Consider the following 24,040-nt stretch of genomic DNA (forward strand, 5'->3'; position numbering starts at 1 on the left):
ATGGCCTATGACAAAAATCAGGAGAATTTATAGACCAACCTCAAAGTTCTGAAAATGAAGACTTCTCAACAGTCATTACACAGACCTCTTCTCTGGACATGTTTCAACTTTTGCCTAACATCTTCTTTCAGGGATTGATGCAGCTGCCAGCACAGAGGTGGCCACTGCCTCCAAGGTACATGGGGGTAGCTGAAGCCCTTCCGTGGGACAGGGAAATGTGACCCAGGACCTACAGGAGCCTTTCTGAAGCAGGAGGTGGTGGCCAGGCAGAGAAGGCCAAGGCACCTGGGTTGAGACACCTCATTTCTCTCTCTGGACTAGAAAGGGACCTCTCAGCAGTTGCACTCGAGGTGTCCAACATTAGAGATCACTCTCATCCCTCTCTTCACCTGCAGTGAAGTCATATGTAATTTACCTGCAGGCAATGAAAACTGAGTGGGTCTAGATGCTGCAGAGTCTACTTGAAGATGCTCCTGTAAGCATTACAGGTTCAGGTTTATGCCGATTTCCATGCTCAGAACAAAGCTTTTCATTCGCTTTGTCTCTTTGCTTCTCCCTGTGGCTCGAGGGAGTTTGTGACTCCAGTGTGTGACTGACGGGGTGCAAAGAGCAAATATGGGCAGAGTCAGGGGCAGGGAGTGCTTTGAGGTGTCTTGGGATGTGTGCTGGAGACAATAATGTGTTTTCCACTGGTGTATGGTCATCCACAGTGGGAAGTGGACTTCAGTGGAGGTAACATGGACTTGATATACAGCTGAGGAATGTCTTTTGGGTTTTTAATGAGCTGTGCTTGACTTTGGTTCTGCTTGTTGGCAATTAAGAAACACCTTTCTGTGCCTGTGTGCAGGTCGTTCTCTGAGTAAAGCAGGTGGGAGTTGGTGCCAATGGGCTGAAACACGCAGCTACAGACTGTAGTGGAGAAAGCTCTGATTTGAACAAGGCTGCTCTAAATCTCAGGTGGCTGATGGGAGAAATGGGGGGGGTTGGGGTAGGGACAAACACTTCCCATGGAGTGTCTGACATAAAGGGCCTTGGCTTCCCTGTATGTCCATACTCAATTAGGAGATGCTCAGGACCAGTATCAATTGGGGACTGCTGATATCCCTTAATGTGGAAGCAGAAAAAGGCAGAAAAGTTGAAAAAGAAGAAATCCTTTCTTAATGTGATTTTTTATGAAAATCTTCTTACTTTGACAACCCTTCTGAAATCTCTCTGATTAACCACATAAAAATTGAGGAATGAAGGAAAATTATGCCCAGAGACTTGGCTTGTTAGGGAATTTTGCATGTTAATGAGCCCTCTTGTGCCAAGCTCCTGAACTGCAGATACTGAAAGCAGATTGAACAAGGCTCTGGAGATCTAAAGTCAGCACCAAGCGTCCAAGATTCTGAGGGTGTCAGCGGGCCCCACTGAGGGCCATCACTGAAGAGACCATGGAGGGAACGACCAGACAAGGTGACTGTCCCTGGGGGCTGGTGAAGCAGGAACTCAGAGGCCCTGGATACAGGTAGAAAAATGAACGTGTAAGTGGCTGTGAAAGGCCTTGATGTGTTTCCTTAAGGAGGATGGCCAAGCCCTGAGCCTCGTACCCTAGGAACGGGGATTCTTCCCTCATGGGTGTCTCAGGGCGTTTTCTGGGGGCAGTGAGATGCAAGGGTTTGCGATGCTGAGTGCAGGTCAGTGGTAGGACCCCTCCCAGGCTCTACCAAGGGTGAGGAGGCAAGAAAGCACAGGGGCTGTATGGAACTGGTGTCCTCCTGTGGGCCTCAGCGGAAGAGACAGCAGCCATAGGCAAGAGGACATGGACCTCAGTTCTGTTGGGGGTCCCAGCCCTACCAAAGTCCTCAGCCATGCCCACCACAGACTCTTTTACACTGTCCTATGGCTGTGCCAGTGTCCCTGCAGATTTCAACCACCCTCCTGATCCCCTGACTCCCTCTGACCCCATGATGTCCCAAACTTTCCCGATTACTCTCTGTCCTCACTGACTATTTCTTCAAACACAAAGCTGTCGTTTTCTGAGGATTTGCCAATGTCTGTGAGTTCCCCACAACCCATCCGGCTACTTCCAAAGCCCTATTGTTCCTCTAGCACCCAAGACGACCTACCCCAGACTTGCTTGAATCCACGATTTCTCTTCATATCCCAGCACTGAAACGCACATCCTCTTGCTTCTGCGTCCTTCAAAGTCAACACTCAACCTTCTCCACTTCAGCATGGCAGCCTCCCCACACCCAGCTGCTATTTCAGGCCTTGGTCCTGCCTTTAACACACTCACTGCCACACACGCACCGCTATCGCCCTGCACGCCCACGTGTCTCACAAAGCCTTCCCTCTTCCCCTGCAGTGATGGGACCTCACCCCAGGAGGTCTGTGTGTCCTCCACGCTCACGGATGTTTCCTGAGGTCCATCAAAGTTTGGGGAGTGAAGGAGGAAAAGAGAGCAAGGTCAGCTCTGAGGTCCCTTCACCTGCCCTGCATGTCAGCATGGAACATGAACCTCACCTCCTCAAAGACTTGGTGTGGATTCTCTGCAGAGCCTAAAGCACCACACAGGCCAGGGGACAGGCCAGGCATCAGAAGAGGACTCACTCTTCTCCGCACATAAAGCTCAGGTGTTCCCAGGAACGTCAGGGGGCATGGCATGCTGATCCCTGGTTTCCAGGAGCCGGTCAAGTGCCTCCTTTCTGTTTCTGTAATGGTGGCTTCGACGCCTGGCTCATGTGCAGACTCTGCACATGGATGCTGACACTTACTGAGCAACGTGCTCAAACCTCAGGGCTGGCCCTTCTTGGAACCAAAGGGAGGACTAGGGACCTCCTGAGCACGCACAATTGCTCCCGGAATCGTCCCCTGTGTCTCTGCTGTAGCTCCCCTCACCTCCAGCTGAACCCCTTCTCCTGGGGCACACTGCAAGGCACACGCTCGTGGAAGGTTTGTGGGAAAGGGTCTGCTGGGGTCTGCGGTCCAGCTTGCCAGCAAAGGATGGGGAATAACCCACCCTAGAGTCTGGCTGGCTGCGACTTTGTGGAGCTGCAATCTGAAAACCTCCAAAGACGGAGATCAAAGATCCTCTCTCAGTGTCTACCTGCAGCGCAGCACCACCCTCCTAGGCAGTTTTCCCTAATGCCCAGGGTGAAGCTCCCAGGAGGACGTTGGTGGCTGTTGCCTCTTCCATACCATCTGCCACCTCTCCAGGTGGGTGTCACCTGCTTTTAGAGTGCCCTGTGCCTCCCCTTCAGCAGACTAATGAGGCCCGGCTCCCCCAGCCTCTCCACACAGCTCATGTGCTTTAGGCTCCTAACCCCATCATGACAGACTTCCTCTGGACCTTTCCAGTCTCCACATCCTCCTTTCAAAATGGGAAACCCACTGACTCATGTGACATCCATCGTAACTCCATGCCCTTCTCCCCAGGACTCTCCTCAGCCACTCAGGTCCCAGCCTGTCCTGATGCACGGGGTTATTCTGCCCCCAGTGCAGACCTTGACCCCTTCGCCTTGTAGAACTCCAGGAGGTTTCTGTTGCCCAAATCCACAAGTGTGTCAAGGTCCCTCCAGACTGAAACTCCAACACATCAGCAGTTAAGGTTTGTGGGCAGTGCCTCAAGCAAGATAAGAATATGGGGAATTGCAGGACACTACAGGGAAAGAAAGAAAATGATGTGCTGAATGGAATTGCTACCCAAGGTGGAAAATACCACAGAAACTATCTCAGAAATGCCATCAGAGGTCACAAAACAAGAACTGCATGGCCAATGGGGAAAGAATTAAGAGGGTAGGAAGTTCTTTTTGGAGAGCATTACAACAGTAACAGAGGAGATCTTGGGTAGGGGGAAATAAAAACAGAAGCAAAGGATGTGGTCAGGGCTGTTTGGGGGCACCTGTGAAGCAGCCCTGTGCCTGATATGCATCACTGCTCTGGTCAGGGAGAACCTGAGAGCTTTGCCTAATTTGAAACCATGAAGAGGAAGGAAGGACAGCATCATTGAGGCTGGAAGGGACCTCGGGAGGTGTCTGCACCAACCTCCTGCTCAAAGCAGGGTCAGACCAGATTACTCAGGGCTTTATCCAAACATGTCGTGGTCACTTTCTGGGATAGAGCCGATGCACACTCCCTGGGAAACAGCTTCCAGCATTTGACTATCCTCCTGTTGGAAAACTTTCTGCCTGTATGCAGCCTGACCCTCTCTTGTTTCAGCCCATTGCCTCTTGGCCTTGTGTCTTCTATCACGGACATGAGCCTGACTCAGCCTTCCTGAAACAGTGCAACGCTGCTGCATGTTCCCCCCAAGATCTTCCTTTCTCCAGGCTGGACAAGCCCAGCTCCCTCAGCCTCTCCTCACAGGCTCAGTGCTCCAGCCCTGACCATCTTGGAGGCCCTTTGCTAAACCTGTTGCAGTCTGGAAACCTGGACACGGTAACCTGCATCATCCCTTCCCTCCATCTCCTGGCCGTGCTCCTGGTCGTGCAGCCCAGGGCCCTGCTGTCCTCCCTTGTGCCAGGGCACACGGCTGCCTCCTGTCCAGCTCCCTGCCCACCAAGACCTTTCCCACAGGGCTGCTCCCAGCCAGGCAGCCCCCAGCCTGTGACATTGCCAGGGTGAGTCCCCTGCCGGGGCAGACACTGGCATCTGTCCTTGTGGGCCTTCATGAGGTTCCTGCCAATACGTGCTCTCCTCCTCCTTGAACCCCTTCATTGAGCACAGAGGCCTGGAGACCATTTCAATAAAGACTCAGGCAAAGAAGGCATTGAGTCCCTCAGCTCCACCTGTGTCCTCTGTTATTAAATCACCCTCCCCACTCAGCAGCAGCCCTGCATTTTCCTTGGTCAGCCTTGGTTTCTAACGCAGCAATCAAAGTCGTCTTTTTGCACTTGACATTCCTTGCAGCCACCGACTGCAAATGTCCTTTGCCTTTCCTTCAAAAGTGCCTCTACCACACAGGCAATATATAGAAGTTCCTTCTTTGCAGCCCGTCCTTGTTGTCACCTCCTGGCAGCTGCTTCATGGCCCCTGTAAACACCCTCTCCTTGTGCTGACCCAGCCCTACTGCCCCACACATGGTCCCACAGCCCCTCTGTGCAGGCACAGCGTGGGAAAGGGTACATTCAGGGGTGCGGAAAGTTCCCCCAGTTATGGTTCCAAAGACAGCCTTCAGTTCAATGTCCCCCCAGAACCCCAACAAAGCATAACCCCATTACATAACTTTTGCAGCCTCCCCCAGTACCCGAGCCTCTCCCAGCCCCAGCTATGTCCCACGTGGGGCTTTGCAGACAGCCCTGCCCTGGGGTCTGCTGGGGCATGGGCCAGGGGAGAGGCTGGGCAGGGCTGGCTGTTCCCCTGAACTGGCACTGAGCCCAGCAGGAGGAGGGAGGTGGCTTTGCAGCAAGACTCACCCATGAACCTGAGGGGAGCAGCCAGTGCTGGACAGAGCTGCTGAGAGAGGCTGGGGGGTGACAGAGGTCCTGGGCCACCTCCCCAGCCTGTCCATGCCACCGAAAGCACAGACCGGCACCCTCTCTCCTACGCCTGCATGTCTTTGGTCCCTTCCATGAACCCTGGCTCTGCACCAGAAACCCCCTGGTGTCAGTGCTCACCCTGCATGCTCATGCAGCACAAGCTCTACACTGGTGATTTTCTCTCCCAGACACTTTCCTGCCCAGCCCAGCTCCTCCCCAGCTCTCCCCACCTCCACCGCCCCCTCCTCAGCCCCGCAGAGCAGCCCAGCCTGGGCTGGCCCCACGGCAGTGCCCACCGCAGGGTGCTGCAGAGCTCTGGGCACTCACCCCACGGCCCCAGCCCCTCTGAGGGGCACAGCAGCTCCTGGGGCAGAGAGGGGTCTCAGCCTCCCCATCAGCCCCAGGCCTGGGGCCAGCCATGGCATGAGGAGACGGAGGCCAGCGGCTCCCTGTGTCTGCTGCTCTTCTCTCAAAGAGATCCTTATTGCCCAATGCTGGCAGCCCCTCTGTGCCAGTCCCTCTACTGAGCACAAGACCCCTGGCCTGGGGTCTCCCCAGGCAGCTCCTGCTGCACCAGTGAGAGAAAAGCCTGCCCCAACTGGTGCATGCAGAAATAGCTCTGATCTTGTCCAGGGATGTCACCTCGGGCCATCCCTGAGCTGGCAGGGCTGCTCTGCAGGGCAGTGGTGCCTGAAAGCCACAGGGACACAATACCAGGTCAATCCCTGCGGATCATCCATCATTTCCATTGGCACTGGGCACCCACACGTGAAGGGTCAGCACAGGCCCATTCCCTAACACATCGCCCCATGTCCTCCTGCCCTGAGCCCATGGAGAACCCAAGCACAGCATCACGGCTTCGTGGGGGCAATTTCTTCAGCCTATTCCTGACCTCAGCTTTGGAAGAAGAGCCCAAGCTCCAGACACAAGCACTGAGGAAATCCATTTTATTACAGAGATGCGACACAGGAGGCCAGCTGGGCCATCCTGCCAGACAGACGGACAAAGGCCCCTGGGTCAGACAGGCTGGGTTCATACCTTTGGAGAAGTGGAGGGGCTTATTGCTGCTGAAAGACAAGTGATTGAATCAGCTTCTTCAGTGCGTCCTTGAGCTCCTGGTTCCTCATGCTGTAGATGAGGGGGTTCACTGCTGGAGGCACCACTGAGTACAGCACTGCCACCACCAGATCCAGGGATGGGGAGGAGATGGAGGGGGGCTTCAAGTAGGAAAACATGCCAGTGCTGAGAAAGAGGGAGACCACGGCCAGGTGAGGGAGGCACGTGGAAAAGGCTTTGTGCCGTCCCTGCTCAGAGGGGATCCTCAGCACAGACCTGAAGATCTCCACGTAGGACACCACAATGAAAACAAAACACCCAAATGCTAAACAGGCACTAACCACAAGAAGCCCAACCTCCCTGAGGTAGGAGTGTGAGCAGGAGAGCTTGAGGATCTGGGGGATTTCACAGAAGAACTGGTCCACAGCATTGCCGTGGCAGAGGGGTAGTGACAATGTATTGGCCGTGTGCAGGAGAGCAGTGAGAAACCCACTGGCCCAGGCAGCTGCTGCCATGTGGACACAAGCTCTGCTGCCCAGGAGGGTCCCGTAGTGCAGGGGCTTGCAGATGGCAACGTAGCGGTCGTAGGCCATGACAGTGAGAAGAAAATACTGTCCTCCAATGAAGAAAAGAAAAATAAAGAGCTGTGCAGCACATCCTGCATAGGAGATGTCCCTGGTGTCCCAGAGGGAATTGGCCATGGCTTTGGGAACAGTGGTGGAGATGGAGCCCAGGTCGAGGAGGGAGAGGTTGAGGAGGAAGAAGTACATGGGGGTGTGCAGGCGGTGGTCGCAGGCTATGGCGGTGATGATGAGGCCGTTGCCCAGCAGGGCAGCCAGGTAGATGCCCAGGAAGAGCCAGAAGTGCAAGAGCAGCAGCTCCTGCGTGTCTGCGAAGGCCAGGAGGAGGAAGTGGGTGATGGAGGTGCCGTTGGACATTTGGTCCCTCTGGGCACGTGAACCTGTCCAAGGAGGAAAAGGCAGTGAGAAGTTAGGGGAGACTTCTCTGAGCAAAATCCAAGCCATTTCCCACACCCCCGCCCCTGCTGCACACCCCCCCTTTGCATTTTCCAGGAATCCTTCCTCAGCTGCGGGGCTGGAGCTCTGGTGGGTGCTGGCTGAATGTGGCGTGAGGAGCAGGCCCTGGATGGACACCCCAAGGAGAGAGCCAAGCGTCCTAACCATGGCAACTTATGAAGGGAGAGTCAGCTCATCCCCAGCCTCACAGACTGCATTGCCCAGAGCTGCACAGGTTAGAGGAAAGCTGGGACACCTCCTTGCTGTGGACACATCTGCATAGGAGGACCCACAAGGTCTGTGCCTGACTCTGCAGCTGAAACTGCCATTCCCAGGAGCCTGTCAGCAATACCAAGAGCATCTGAGCAAGGCAAGGAGAGAGACAGATGGGCACTGAGGGGAGCCTTTCCCTTACCCAGCTCTGCACACCCCTCCCAGACAACAGCAATGCAGGACAGTCGCCCTCAGGCCCTGGTCAGCGGGAAATGGGCACGTGGCAGGAGAGACGCGCTTCATCTCTTCTGCTGGTCTGCTGATCGAGGAGGTGACTAACGGCCTAGAGCCCACGGGCTAAGGGCTGTGCTGGGTGGAGAGGAGACAAGAGGGGTGCTGCCCAGGGAAGGAGTCTGCACTGCAGGGCATGGCTGGGAGGTGCCCGTATCTCCCCTGCAACAGGGTTTCCAGCAGCATTTCCCTCCCTCCCTGCTCATGTCTCTGCTGCCTGGAGCTGCCTCCCCAGCTGGGAGCTGTTTCTTTGGCCCCATGGTTCTTCCCTGCCAGTGCTCACAGACCCCACCCCAGTCCCCATCTGCACAGCTCTGCCCTGCAGCCACGCTGTGTGTGCAGGGCTCAAAGAACAGGTCACACAAACCCTGAGGAAAATGCAAAGGTGGTGCTGGTTTTATCTGTAGGCTGGTGGGGGGTGAATGCGCTTGCTGAGGTTCCTAGTAAACCTCAGCGTGATGGTTTAAGAGTCTCAGACCCTGCTCTAACCTGCATTGGTCTCCATTCCCACCAAGCCGAGCCAGAGAAAAGTGGAAGCACAGGTTCAGGAAAGCACAGACTGCAGCAGGAAACCCCTGCCCTGAACGTACTCATGAAAAGTCCCCTCAGAAATGCCCGGGGCTGAGCTGGAGCTGTGAGCAGGGCTGACCCAGGCAGCAGCCTCTCGACAGCAGAAGGACCCTGCCCTGCTGGGGCTCGCTCCTTCCACCCACAGCTTCTCCCCACAGCGCCGTGGGGAGCTCCCCGGGCAGGCTGAGTGCTGAGCCTGGCAGGCGGCAGAGTCCCTGCCCCAGCACACAGCCCCTGGGGTGCAGGGACCCTGCTCGCAAGGACAGCCCTGGGCACCCCTGCCTGCACACCCCTGCAGTCCCCCCAGCAGAAGGCAGCCCTCATGCCCTGTCCCTCTGACCGTGCAGCAGGGAAGCCCTGCTCTGCACCATGTCCTCCTCCTCCACACCACAGAAGGTGGGAGAGACCTCCGGAAATGTCCCACAGGCTGTGGCATGTGCCAGCTTTTGGAGATCTCTCCAGGCACTGCAGCTTCTTTGCCCTGCACCCGGAGACTTACCGTGTCAAGGGCTGTGAAGGTTTCTCCTCCCGTTCATCCTCAGCATCCTCCCAGCCCAGACTGCCTCTAACCTCTCTCTGCCTCGCTCCTCTCCCCTCGGTGCCTGCAGGCAGTGCCCCCAGCCCTGCTCCTGGGCAGAGCTGTCTCTCTGCAGCGCTGCCCGCTTGCCAGGAGCTCCCTCCATCCCAGGAGCCCAGCCCAGCTCAGCAGCAGAGGACCAGCCCAAGGCACCACTTGCTCTGCCCCCTCGGGGCTCCCTCCACGTGTCCCTGCGCCTCCAGGGAACCTGCTGGGAACAGCCTGAAGCCATCACTGATGGTCCCTCTCTCACCTCTGCAGACACGCTTCTTGCCAGCAGGGGCATTTCTCCTATTAGAAAAAGATTTGGGCATGAGAAATTTGGGCATTTCTTGTCCCATTACAAAGGACACCAGGAAAGTTACACCGAAGGATCTAAGTTCTCCAAGCTGGGGGGGATGTCTTCACTTGAGTGAATTTAGGCATTGCATTCTGGGTTTGTAGTCCTAGGCCTCCAAAGACATTCAGCAATCTTTTGTCCTTGCCACGTCTCTGCTTTGAAACAAAGCCTTTGCACACACGGAGTCGAGGACACTTGGTACCAGGACCCCTTATGGCAAGTCAGAGCTTGCCTGGTTCCACAGCGTATGTGCTTCAGCCCTGATGTGCAGCAATGCCCTCAGCCAGGGCCACAGACACGGTGAGCTGGAGCCGTTCATGTCAGAGACCGAGCTGTGACACTGATGGAATGAACTGCCAAGGCATGGTGGCAGAGCTCAGTGCAGCTGCTCTTCAAGGACAGCATCCTCCAGGCACAGCAATAGTCCTGATCGAAACTGAGTCTAGACCTGTAAGGCAACTCAAGGGCACCATAGGGAGTGTTGAGTACTTGAGGAAGAGTTAAAGAAGAAACAAAGACCCTGTGTGGCCACTGCTGAATTTCATAGGGATAGAGGTGAGATCTCCATGTCTTCTCATCCTCCGTCTTCACCAGCAAGGTCTCCCAGGCCTCTGTGATTCGAGGTAGGAATCTGGAGAAGAACAGCCAGCAGTGGATGGGGATCAAGTCGGGGTCACTTGGACTAATGCAATCTTTACCAGTCTCTGGGACAGGAGGGGCGGCATCCCAGGGAGCTGAGCGAGCAGGCTGGTGGCACAGTGAGGCCACTCTCCATCATCTCTGAAAGCTCACGGAGACTGGGAGAACTCCTTGACGCCTGGCAGCACCCAAATGTGGTCTGCACTTTTCAGAAATGGCCAATGCATGAGCAGTGGAACTAAAGGCTGTGCCCCAGAGCACGTCCACTCAGATCCCACCTCTGGGGGTCTGGAAGAGAAGGTGACTGCATTTACCCAGGGTCGATTGTGCCTGGCCGGCCTCTTTGCCTTCTGTGATGAAAGGACAGGACTGCTGGACTTTGGGAGAGCGGTGGTGGTCTTTTCCCTGGAAGTCAGCAAGGCATTCAGCAACATCCCCCACGATATTCTTGTGGCCAGGAGAGGATATTATGGTCTGCATGGGTGTATAAGCAGATGGGTAAAAAAGAAGCTGGATGGTTGGGCTTGGAAGGACGCTAGATAAAGGGAGAAACTTTTCAATCATGAGGATAGTCAAACTCTGGAAGCTGTTTCCCAGGGAGCGTGCACCAGCTCTGTGCTGGAATGTGATCAAGATGTGTTTGGATAAAGGCCTGAGTAATCTGGTCTGACTCTGCTGTGAGCAGGAGGTTGGTGGAGACACCTCCCGAGGTCCCTTCCAGCCTGAAGGATGCTGTCCTTCCTTCCCCTTCATGGTTTCAGAGTAGAGGAAGCTCTCAGGTTCTCCCTGACCCCAGAAATAATTCACATCAGGTGCAGGGCTGCCTTACAAGTACCCCCAAACAGCCCTGACCACATCTTTGGCATCCCTTTTCATTTGCCCCAACCCACGTTCTTCTTTTTTACTATGCTAACACCATTCCAAAAAGAACAGCCTACCTTGGTAATCCTTTCAGAGCAGGTTTCTCAATAGGTGTCAGCAACCATGTACATTGTCTGCACATCAGCCAGGCATCAAAGCCACCATCACAGAAATGGAGACGAGGCACTTGACCAGCTCCTTCAAACCAGGAATCGGTATGCCATGCCACCTGAGATTCCCTGGAACCCTAAGCTTTAAGCGCAGAGAAGTGTGAGTCCTCGTCAGGTATCCTGGCTTGTCTCCTGACCCATGTGGTGCTTCAGGCTGTGGAGAGAACCAAACCCAACTCTGTGACTAGGTTAGTTCCATTTCACATGCTGACATGCAGGGCAGGTGAAGGGAGCTCACAACTCCAGGCTCTCTGCTGCACAGGTAGGACTTTGGGAACTGGAAGTGCAGGTACTGGTGGTGTACCACTAATCCAAAAACACCCTTGAGAGCTGCTCTATTTTTCCTTGGCTCCAAAGCTCACCCTGCTCAGATTTTGAAAGGACTACTTCAAACCTCTGCAACCCAAACCTCTGCAGCCTTCTCTCATCGAGGGTCTTGTACCCCAGGAAGAGGAAAACTTCCAATTCAGGCATCAACCCATTGCCCAACCTGCCTGGAGAGCCGGGACAGTTGTGCCACACAACAGCCAGCCTCAGAGGGAAGCTGGAGGTAGTGTGAACTGAAAGGGTTTTGACTCAGATGGAAGCTCAAATCCTGAGCTGGCAGGACAACGTTGGCTGCAGTTAGACATATGATACTTGTCACGACTGTGAGCTCAGACCTCGTTGGCAGAGTTTCTCACACGCCTCAGTGAGGAGGGCAGGGTGTCGGGGAGGTGGGAGCACGCTTCTGTTTCCCTGATGCCAGGACAGTGCCCAAACCATCCATCCCTTGGCCTCTGGCATCCCATTACATGCAAAGCTGGTGGGCCTTTTGTCCATAATCATGTTAAAATGCATCAATAATCCTTCAAGTGTCTGTGTGATTTCCCGAAGGGTATCAGTATTTTAGAAAAATAAATACCAATTTCAAAAGGGTTAATCTGCCTGAATATAAACACCTGCAACATAGCAGTCTGCATCTGTGGGTGCCCTTCTGGGCAGTGCCCATCAGATCGGTGTTTGCACTCTAAGGCATGATACCCCGTGCCCAAGTACATATCGAAGTGGCTCAGATGAAGGGCGGTCTTGCACAAGTCACCCTTTTTCTCCCCAGGTGGCATGGACGCTGCTGGTTTGCCTCTCCAGAGAGTGGCAGAGGCTGGATCCCCTTCTCAGGACAGACTCCTTGCCAGAAAGACACAGCCGCGGGGGGAACTCAGCAGGTTTTTATGGCATTTCACGCAGCATCCGTTTCGATCTCTTTGGTGCTTTTCTGTGACTGCTCTTTCTGCACAGACGATCATAAACAGAAAACGGTTTCATAAGAGATGGTCAAAAAGGCCCTGTTGTGGACAAGAAAGCTCACCATGAGCTCTGGAGCGAGCGAGGAAGTTTATAATGAGCACCAGGAAGAACCAAGAAGCTCAAGGCCTCTTCTGAAGAGTGAGAGGCCCTGGGCAGCAGTGATTGGCCATGGGTAGGTCTGGGAGAGAGGGTCAGGGGATGTCCAGGAGAAGCAAGGGGATGGCTGATGGCTTTAGCAAATCCTTACAACCATGCCTGATCCCAGCAATGGACAGCAGTTGATGTCTGCAGGTGGGGGAGGAAGAATCATAGAATCATAGAATCATAGAATCACAGAGGTTGGAAAAGGCCTCTAAGATCATCGTGTCCAACCGTCAACCCAACACACCATGTCCACTAAACCATGTCCCTAAGTGCCTCATCTACACGTCTTTTAAATACTTCCCCGGATGGTGACTCCACCACTTCCCTGGGCAGCCTGTTCCAAGGCCTGATCACTCTTTCAGTAAAGAAATTTCTCCTAATGTCCAATCTAAACCTTCCTTGGTGCAACTTGAGGCCATTTCCTCTCGTCCTATTGCTATTTACTTGGGAGAAGAGACCAACCCCCACCTCGCTACAACCTCCTTTCAGGTAGTTGTAGAGCGCGATGAGGTCTCCCCTCAGCCTCCTCTTCTCCAGACTAAACAACTCCAGTTCCCTCAGCCGCTCCCCATCAGACTTGTGCTCCAGGCCCTTCACCAGATTCATTGCCCTCCTCTGGACACCCTCCAGCACCTCCATGTCCTTCTTGTAGTGAGGGGCCCAAAACTGAACACAGGATTCGAGGTGCGGCCTCACCAGTGCCGAGTACAGGGGCACGGTCACCTCCCTACTCCTGCTGGCCACACTATTCCTAATACAGGCCAGGATGCCGTTGGCCTTCTTGGCCACCTGGGCACACTGCTGGCTCATGTTCAGCCGGCTTCAATCAGCATCCCCAGGTCCTTTTCCTCCGGGCAGCTTTCCAGCCACTCTTGCCCAAGCCTGTAGCGTTGCCTGGGGTTGTTGTGGCCCAAGTGCAGGACCCGGCACTTGGCCTTGTTGAACCTCATACATTGGCCTCAGCCCGTCGATCCAGCCTGTCCAGGTCCCTCTGCAGAGCCTTCCCACCCTCCAGCAGATCAACACTCCCGCCCAGCTTGGTGTCGTCTGCAAACTTACTGAGGGAGCACTCGATCCCCTCGTCCAGATCATTGATAAAGATATTGAACAGGACCGGCCCCAGTACTGAGCCCTGGGGAACACCGCTCGTGACCGGCCGCCAACTGGATTTAACTCCGTTGACCACAACTCTCTGGGCTCGGCCGTCCAGCCAGTTTTTTACCCAGCGAAGAGTGCACCTGTCCAGGCCGTGAGCCGCCAGCTTCTCTAGGAGAATGCTGTGGGAGACAGTGTCAAAGGCTTTACTGAAGTCCAGGTAGACCTCTCCTTTCCAGCACAGCTCTGCAGAGTATGATGAAGAGGAGAGGACAAGGATGGTGATTCGCATGGGCCGATGAGGTACTCTTGGACATCACAAAGGTCCTACAGGAGAGCTCTGCCCTTCTGGAGTGATGCTCACAGCCCCGCAGGACTCCCTGTCCAGCATCATCAGGTGACATCTGCTGAGGGTCTCATTGCCCAGCCACTGAGTGCAGTGTCTCGAGCCTGGAAAATTCAGAGAGGGCTTGGGCACCTTGGTCGCATGGAAACACCTCCAGGGCAGCACCTCGTGTCCTGCGTCCTGCCCTGCGTCCTGTCCTCAGTGCCCTGCCCTGCTGCGCTAGAGCTCTGTACCGGGCACTGGTGAGGCCGCACCTCGAATCCTGGGTTCAGTTTTGGGCCCCTCACTACAAGAAGGACATGGAGGTGCTGGAGGGTGTCCAGAGAAGGGCAACGAAGCTGGTGAAGGGCCTGGAGCACAAGTCTGATGGGGAGCGGCTGAGGGAACTGGGGTTGTTTAGTCTGGAGAAGAGGAGGCTGAGGGGAGACCTCATCGCTCTACAACTGCCTGAAAGGAGGTTGTAGCGAGGTGGGGGTTGGTCTCTTCTCCCAAGTAACTAGCGATAGGACGAGAGGAAATGGCCTCAAGTTGCGCCAAGGGAGTTTTAGATTGGACATGAGGAGAAATTTCCAAAAAAAGAGTGGTCAGGCCTTGGAACAGGCTGCCCAGGGAAGTGGTGGAGTCCCCATCCTGGAGGTATTTAAAAGACGTGGAGATGAGGCCCTTAGGGACATGGCTTAGTGGGCATGGGGGGGTTGGGTTGGGTTGGACTCCATGATCTTCGAGGTCTTTTCCAACCTTAACGATTCCCTGGTTCCTGCCCTGGACCACACCACCTTGAGGGCAGAGGCTCTGCTGGGTGGGAGACGAGACCCGGGCTCTTGCTCAGAGGAAGGGGTCTGCATTGGAGGGGATGACAGGGAGCTTCCCAAATTCTCCCTCCCATGACAGTTCTGGTTGGAGCTCCGTATAGCTCTCTGCCCATGTCTCTGCTGCCTGGAGCTATCCCTGCCGGGAACTGTTTCTCTGCCCTCAAATGGTTCCCGGTCAGGGATCACAGCCCCCATCACCGACTCCCCTCTGCTCAGCTCTGACCTGAAGAAACCTCCCACTTCCAGGCACTCTCTAGAGGTTCTCCTCGTTTGCAGGCAGTAAGGAGCAGGTCAGACAAACCCCGACGAGGACAACAAAGGTGATGCTGGTGCTCTCTGGAGCCAGAGGAGTGGATGAAAGCAGTTTACTTGGCTCCTACCAGACCTACTGATCTCTCGGTGGAGCGGCTCAGGACTCTCAGTCTCCCTCTCCAAAGGCAGCAGCGCCTTTACCCTTTTTCCTGAAACAGCAGGAACCTGAAAGCAGAGACTGAGGAAAGCTCTTTACCTTTAAGGTATTCCCTGCTTTGATCTTCCTCTGGAAGAGTCCCCTCTGAAATGCCCTGGGCAGCTCTGGGTGCACAGCCTGGCTTCACCCCTTCACGCTTGTCTAACAGGAGCCCCTGGCCTGGGAGTCCTCCTGCCAGATCTTGCAGGCTGGAGGCTGGGATAGCTTTAGGAGACCCCTCCAGGAACCGCAGCTGCATTGCCCTGCACCAAGAGACTTACCGTGTCAGGGGCTGTCAAGCTTTCCTCCCTTCGAGCTCTCCTCTGTCCTCCCACTGCAGACTGCCTGGAACCTCTCTCTGCCCTACTCCTTCTCCCAGAGCCCTGCTGCGCTTTGCAGAGGAGTCGTTCCTGGGCAGAGCTGTCTCTCTGCAGCGCTGCCTGCTCCCCGTGAGCTCCCTCCATCCCAGGAGCCTGTCTCAGCCCAGGAGTAGAGGACCCGCCCAAGACGTCACTTCCTCTGCCCCCCACCCCGCCCTGCGCTCCCTCCAGGTGTCCCTGGGGCTCTCCAGGGACCTGCTTGGAAAGAGACTGAAGTCATCCCCAGTGTTGCCTGTCTCACCTCTGCAGAGACATGTCTTTCCAGCAGCGGCCTTTCTCCTCTCAGAGACACAGCTAGGTCTGAGAATCACCTTCCTTGTCCCACCATTGGTCAGGACCCCTGGACACCGGCAGGGAGGGATCTCCTTTACCTCCTTTGCTGAGGGAAGGGAATCGGCTGAGTCAATGGAGGCATCTCACCCTGGGTCTGTAGTCCTGGGGCTGGAAGGGACCTCAGCTCCCTCCCACGCCTGCCACAAACCCACAGGAGGTGAGATTCCTCCTGTTTCAGGGGTGGTGTCTGTTAGAAATAGGCACCTGCACTCTTTTCCATGGTGCCGTGGTCATCGATGGAGATCATAGAATCATAGAATCATAGAATGGTTTGGGTTGGAAGGGACCTTTAAAGGTCATCTAGTCCAACCCCCCTGCCGTGGGCAGGGACATCTTCAATTAGATCAGGTTGCTCAGAGCCCTGTCCAACCGGACCTTGAATGTTTCCAGGGATGGGGCATCTACCACCTCTCTGGGCAAGCTGTGCCAGTGATTCACCACGCTCAGTGTAAAAAAGTTCTTCCTTAGATCTAGTCTAAATCTCCCCTCTTTTAGTTTAAAACCATTCCCCCTTGTTCTGTCGCAACAGGCCCTGCTAAAAAGTTTGCTGTCATCTTTTTTATAAGCCCCCTTTAAGTACTGAAAGGCCGCAAGAAGGTTTCCCAAAGCCTTCTCTTCTCCAGGCTGAAGAACCCCAACTCTCTCAGCCTTTCTTCATGGAAGAGAGTTCACACACCAACACCTGGTGACATTTGGGGTGCCAGATGTTGTCCACAATAATGGAGCAGAACTGAGAGACTGGGAAACATCTGGGGGCATCATCCTGCAGCCTGGTGAGGATGCCAGCTGAAATGACGGCAGATGCCCACGTTTAGGACATCACCACCTGCCCCTACTCACGCTGTTCAGGGCCACCTATAGAGGTGTTCAGCTGGCCAAACGGAGTTATGTGCCAGAGGGAGAGCGAAGTCTGTCTCTTCTCCCCTCCCGTACCTGTATTTCCTAGCTGTCCATTGGCTGTAACAATAGGTGTCTCACACGTCCCCACGTAGCCAAACCTCCTTCAGGGCAGCTGCTCATTTCATGGCCAAACACGGGCCTGTAGTGCCATGTGAGACGCCAAGGCTCTCCACCAAAACTGCACGTGGCTGGCGGGGACAGCCCAGGCCCTGCAGGAAAGCCATGTCCACTCAGAGTGGGTGCGTGGCAGACACCCCAGGCGGCATCTCAGAGTAATTGGGTGCTTGTGTGAAAGTGGCTGATTCCCATCTCTCTCCAGTAGATGCAAGGCACTGCATGAATAAGCAGCACATTGCGCTGGGGTCTCCACTTGTGGGCCTACGTTCTCAGCTTCTTCTGGTTCTCCCTCCCCATCCTTCACTCACCCTCTTGATGATACGGTCTTCAAAGAGTCCAATGACTTCAGAGTGTGCCTGGATCGCAGGATGTGCACCCCCAAGGACAATTTCAGCAGCACCTTGTCCTTCCAGGAGATCAGTGCCTCTCTCCACCAAAGGCCCTCCAGGGCTGCAGAGACGCCGCAGCCAGCAATGCCCTCTCCTGCCAGGGCTGCCCAGCCCAGCCCTCTTTCTCTCTGACCTTGGGGACAGCAGGGATTGCTCTCTTTCTGGGCACCTCATGTCTTTCTTACAACGCCATCTGCCATCTGCTCCAGCATGTCTCACGTACACGGGCTCTTGGGTGCTTGGTATCCCTGTTCACCATGACAGCTCTGAGCTTGGCCCTGGAGCCACAACTCAGGGGCTGCAGCCCAGATGTGCAACACTGTCCTCTGACTGGGAACGGACAGGAGGAGCTGGACCCCGTGGTCTGTCACAAGCTGTGACACTGGTGGAATAACTTCCGAAGCACAGTGGGACACCTCACACAACTTGCTGCAATGGATGGATAAAGGTTCTTCACGAGAGACGGGCTCGGAGCATCAGAAGAGGAATACGTTCTGTGGGAAGGAGTTGCTGGGATGTATGGAGCTCCTTGCTGGAAGAGTCACCAGGTTGGGTGAGCCCTTGTGGGTGAGGATCGGAGGAGAGGCCAGCTAGGGCGACATCGTGGTGGGAGATAAAGAACCTGCAATCAAGGGGAGGATGTGGCCAAGCTCTTACGTAAGCAACTCGAGGAAGTCTCCAGATGAGTGACCTGGGGTTCTTTCTGGGGACTTTCATTACGCTGACATTCATTGGAGGGGGAACACAGCACTGTGAAAATAGACCAATAGGTTTCTGGAGGATGTTGGAGCAATTTCTTAGGAAAGCCACCAGAGGACCAACATGGATGATGCTCACCTGGGTCAGGTCCTTGCAAACCATGAAGAGCTGGTCAGGGAGGTGAAAACCAGTGTCATCCTTGGCTGTAGTGACCATGAAATAGGGGGGTCCAGCTCTTGAGCAGACCTCAGAGGGGAAGACTTTGGCCTATTCAGGGGGCTTCTAGTGGGGATCCCGTGGGCACAGCGAAGGGCAGCACAACTCAGTACAGCTTGTCTTTAACGACAGAATCGCCCACGAAGAGCAGGGGTGAGTACATAGCTCACAAGACCAGCTTGGGTGAAGAGGGAACTCACGAGGAAGCTCCATAGGTAATGGAAGCCTACAGGAGGTGGATGCAGAGACCCACTTCAGATGGAGGGCTTTAGAAATAGGAACGGCTTTAGGAAACCCGTAGCTTCCCTAGAGATGACCCTTGCAAGGGAGTCTAAGGGGACCACAATGAGCTGCTACTACTTCAGTGACAGTTAAAGGATAAACACAGAAAACGCGGGGCCACCTCTGACTTCAGGGAGAGTAGATGCAGAGAGCTCTGACATCCTCTGTGTCCTCTTTCTCTCAGTCTTTCCCAGCAAGGTCTTCAAGGCCTTTGGACCTCGCGGCAGAACCCAAGGACAACAACCAGCAGTGGATGGGGGATGGAGTCAGGGGTTACTTGGGCAAACTGAGCCCTTCACAGTCGAGGGCACCAGAGGGGCTGCCTCCGCAGGTGAGGAGAGAGCAGGCCGATGTCACAGTGGCATCACTCATCATCACCTTTGAGAGGTTAAGGAGGTCAGGGGAACTTCCTGAAGACTGACAAAAAGCAAATGTTGCGAGCATCTTTCAAAAAGGCCCAAAAGATGAGCTGGGGAGCTAAAGGCTGCTTAGCCTCCCTTTGGTTGAGGAGTGCGTCCCTTCGCGTGTCCTCTTGGATCACAAGTTAGGACGTTGCATTCTGCATGGTTGAATAAGTTGATGGGTAAAGAAATGATTGGCTGGTTGGGCCTGGAGGGACGTGGTGACCTGGAAACTGAGCACACAGAAAAAGAAAAGAAATATAAAAAAATAAAGCAAAATAATTGTATTATTGCACTTTACAGATTTTAGAACTCCTTATGGCCTTATCCTCCCTCTTTCCAAACATTTGTCCTGTGGTGGGGCAGGAGGGCTGGTTTGTTTTGGGGTTGGTTTTTTTTTTGTTTTTTGTTTTTTTTTAAGAACAATTTTGGACATCAGGGTGGCTTGAGTTACAGGAGCGCAGAGGCCTGGTGTCGCCCTCCATCTGCAGTCTCAGTTGGAGGGTCCTGGTCTCCCACGGCCCCCTGTGGTCACTACCAGTCCCAGGTGAGTGTGTCAGGCACACCAGGACCTCCTCAATTGGCACTGGAGGCTTCTGGTCAAGAACGGAGCTCAGCTTGCAAAGATGAGGACATTTTCTCAACATTTACGTAGTACGGGAACATTTTCACTTTTGAATACTTTTAATGGAGAGAGAGTGTTTCCCTGTGTTGCCATCAAGAAGTTTTCCAGGATGTGTACTGCTCTCAGGAGAAGAAACCTTGATCTTCCCAGCACTTGCTTGACCACTGCTCTGCCCAGTACAGAATGTACGGAATCTCACTAATCTTTTTGGTATTGCCACATGTCCTGATTACACTGACCATTTCTCAAGTCATCTCCTCAGCGGACTGTCTGCACCTTTGCATTTTCGAGTGTCCATCCCCTTTTCCCCCTCCCATTACTCTCCATTCACTCAGACCCCTCCCAAGTACCCAGGTGGGGATTGGGGGTGGGGGTGGGATGAAGAGCGTCTCTAGAGCGTCTGACAGAAAGGGTCTTGCTTTTCCTACGTACTCATACCTCCTCATGAGACACTCTGGATCAGTATGAATTGGAGATTTTTTATATTGTTTATTCTGTAAGCAGGAAAATAAAGAAAACTGGAAAAAGCATGAATCTTTATAACTGTTATTTCTTTTTGAAATCTTCTCATTTAGACTATACTCCTGAAATCTCTCTAACGAACTACACAAGAATAGAGGAATTAAAGAAAACTGCAGAGAGCCCTGGCACGTTCGGGTCTTTGCATTTCAGTGAGCCCTCTGGTGCCGAGTTCCTGAACTGCAGATCCTGAAAGAAGATTGAACAAGCCGCTGAAGAAGTATTTAAAACCTGATTAAACTCTCCAAGGTTCTGAGGGTGTCAGTGGGCCCCCTGAGGACCATCACAGATGAAGCCATGAAGGGAAGCACGGGTGGAGGTACCCCTCCCTGGGGGCTGCCTTAAACTGGAAAGAGGTAAGCACTGGTTACAGGTGACAAAGGCAATGTGCAGGCAGCTCATTGCTGACAGGCCAGCTCTGATCCCGGGGAAGGGAGATTCTTTTCCTCCTGCGTTGCTCAGGGCTCGTCATGGAGCAGTGTGATGTGGGGGGGTGCGATGCCGAGTGCAGGACAACCCTAGGACTGCCTGAACTCCATGGAGGGATGAGAAGGCAACAAGGGCATGGGGCTGTAAGGAAATGGTGTCCCCTCATGGTTCTTGGTGGCAGTGACGATATCCATAGCTGAGAGGACAGAGATCTTGGTTGTGTTGGGGAAGTTCCAGCCCCACCAAGGCTCTCAGTCATCCCCACCACAGGCTCTCCCATGCTGTCCCATGCCTGCAGCAGTTCTCCTGCAGACTTTGGCCACCTCCTGTTGCTTCCCCACCTCACTCTGAACCTAGGATCTCCCAGGCTTTACCAATGGCTTTTTGTCCTCCCTGCCTTTTCCTTCTAACACAAAGCTGTGGTTTGCTGGGGCTTTGCCAAACCTGTGAATCCCCAAGCAACACATCCAGCTTCTTTCAAAGCTAATGCTCCTCAATCACCTAAGATATCCCAGCACCATACTTACTCATCATCGAATCATAGAATGGTTTGGGTTGGAAGGTGTCCTGGTTTTGGCTGGGATAGAGATAATTTTCTTCCTAGCAGTTGGTAAATAGTGCTATGGTTTGGATTTAGTCTGAGAATAATGTTGACAACACACTGATGTTTGAGTTGTTGCTGAGTAGTGTTTACCCTGGTCAAGGACTTTTCAGCTTTCCACGCTCTGTCAGGTGCACAAGAAGCTGGAGGGGGCATAGCCAGGACAGCTAACTCAACGGGCCAATGGGGTATTCCATACCATATGACATCATGCTCAGCATATAAGGCTGGGGGAAGAAGAAGAAAGAGGGGGATGTTTGGAGCGATGACGTTTGTCTTCCCCAGTAACCGCTATGCGTGATGGAGCCCTGCTTTCCTGGAGGTGGCTGCACACCTGCCTGCCGATGGGAAGTAGTGAATGAATTCCTTGTTTTGCTTTGCTTGTGCGCACAGCTTTTGCTTTACCTTTTGAACTGTCTTTATCTCAAACCGTGAGTTCTCCCACTTTTACCCTTCCGATTCTCTCCCCCATCCCACCAGGGGGGAGTGAGCGAGCGGCTGTGTGGTGCTTAGTTGCTGGTTGGGTTTAAACCATGACAGAAGGGACCTTTAAAGGTCATCTAGTCCCACCCCCCTGCCATGGGCAGGGACATCTTCAACTAGATCAGGTCAGAGCCTGGTCCAACCTGACCTTGAATGTTTCCAGGGATGGGGCATCTACCACCTCTCTGGGCAACCTGTGCCAGTGTTTCACCACCCTCGGCATAAATAAGTTCTTCCTTAAATCTAGTCTGAATCTCCCCTCTTTTAGTTCAAAACCATTCCCCCTTGTCCTACCGCAACAGGCCCTGCTAAAAAGTGTGTTTCCATCTTTCTTACAAGCCCCCTTTAAGTACTGAAAGGCTGCAAGAAGGTCTCCCTGGAGCCTTCTCTTCTCTGGGCTGAACAATCCCAACTCCTTCAGCCTGTCCTCACAGCAGAGGCGTTCCAGCCCTCGGAATATATCCGTGACCTCCTCTGGACCTGCTCCAACAGGTCCATGTCTGTCCTGTCCACAGTGGCAATGTGCAGCACAGCATGGAGAAACCCACTGCCCCAGGCAGCTGCTGCCAGGTGGACACAAGCTCCGCTGCCCAGGAGGGTCCCACAGAGCAGGGGTTTGCAGATGGCAACATAGTGGTCGTAGGCCATGACGATGATGAGACAATACTCTGCTGACATCAAGAAAAGAAAGAAAAAGACCGGGGCAGCACATCCTGCATAAGAGATGTCCCTGGTGTCCCAGAGTGAATTGGCCAAGGAGCTGGGAGCTCTGCTGGGGGCTCTGCAGGAGTCAGTCCTGCCCTCCAGCAATACACAAATAGGAAACAGGAGAGATCCCAGATTAAAACCACTCAGGGCATCAAAGAGCTTTGCAGCATTGTTGCTCCCAACTCACCTGACTGCAGAGCAGAGCTGGGGGGGTTTGTTGGGTTTGTTCTGTTCTAGTTGCCCCACCACACCTGAGGAGTGTTTTTAAGGCAGAAATTGTTGGCATTTCTGCTGCACTCCACGTGAAACATTGCGGGTGCTGAGAGGCAAAGGGACTGTCCCTTAGTGCCGAGGGAGGACGGCCAGTCTGCCCACCAGTCCTGGGCTCAGCTGCCCGGTGCTGGCAGCTCCTTCAGCTGGAGGACGATTGCACTCAGATGTGTCCCTGGGGGTGACGTGGAGCTGTGAGCAGTCCTGTATCACACAGCACCCTCCTGGCAGCAGAAGGACCCTGCCCTGCCCTGCCAGGGGTCACTCCTTCTACCCACAGCTTCCCCCACACCCCCTAATTACCTGGAAGGCCAACCCGGGAAGAGGCGCTGGGTATGGGTTGTCACTTCCTTTCCACCTCAGTAACTGAGGGGACAGGGGCAGGCACAGGGCTTGGCCGGGTCAATCCCAGAAGCTGAAAGGCCAGCAGCAGGCACGCGGCTTGGGAGATCATGGTGAGGTCACTTCTGTCCAGTGGGCTGATAGGCCACAAGGAGGCTGGTGGGTTGGGATGTTATTATGTTATCAATTGTGTCTGAGGAGCTCATTGGCCAGCAGGAGGCACATGGCCATGAAGGGGAGTGTGAGGCCCCCTTAGTCTCTAATCTCCTTGAGTGATTGGCCATCAGCAGGCACAGGGCTGGGGTGTTGGCTCTGACATTCCCTTCTGCTGAGAACCTGAGAGCCAGCAGCAGGCACGTGACTTGGTGGCTGTTTTGTACCTGGAGGTTCTGGTTTGTTATGTCCCCACTAAGAAAGGCACGCAGACGCTGTGAGGTGGTGTTTAAAATGCCATTTGTTAGAGAAACACCATAAACAAAGAGCAGATCATGGAGGCAATATTAGGTTCCTTCAGATGCCAGAGCCTTTGACAGTGGGGCAGAAAGTTGTGCAGCTTCCATCTGTGGAATCTGCCCCTGTGATCTCTTTCCGTGTTTTCTAACAGGGAAACAAACTCTAGTCGTCATTTCTCCTGCCCTAAGCAGTGATGTTCACATGCAAATTTGTTGCTGCAGTGTTTGGTAAAGGTAAGGACATGCAGTTGGCCTCATCACCAGTACCAGGTGGGAGCTTCCTGCAGATTCCTCTGTTGCAGTCAAGTTTCTCCTGTGACCCAGGGATATGCTCAGCACAACACAGCCTGAAGACCAAGCTGTACGTGGAGCCCAGCACAGCGCGGCACATGCAGGCCAGGGTCTTTTCAGGTTTACTGTTAGGGGGATCACTAACTCCTCCATGTACAATGCTCTTATGGTCGGGATCACCGAACTGCCTGAGGAAGGTTAGGAAGAGGATGAGGTCTCTTTTAGAAAGCTGGAGGAAGGGACACAATTTTAGGACTTGGTAGTCACTGGGGACTTTGA

At 54.1% G+C, this 24,040-nt stretch overlaps 1 protein-coding gene across 1 annotated transcript; it reads right to left on the minus strand.

Moving 5' to 3' along the window:
* Nucleotides 1-6,517: 6,517 nt before the first annotated feature.
* On the minus strand, nt 6,518-7,453 carry LOC142076165 (olfactory receptor 14A16-like). Its single transcript, XM_075138542.1, has one exon. The coding sequence runs from the start codon at nt 7,451-7,453 to the stop codon at nt 6,518-6,520; it is 936 nt and encodes a 311-aa protein (XP_074994643.1).
* Nucleotides 7,454-24,040: the final 16,587 nt, after the last annotated feature.

Source organism: Calonectris borealis, unplaced genomic scaffold (genome assembly GCF_964195595.1).
Source record: "Calonectris borealis unplaced genomic scaffold, bCalBor7.hap1.2 HAP1_SCAFFOLD_35, whole genome shotgun sequence".
Classification (NCBI taxonomy): Eukaryota; Metazoa; Chordata; class Aves; order Procellariiformes; family Procellariidae; genus Calonectris; species Calonectris borealis.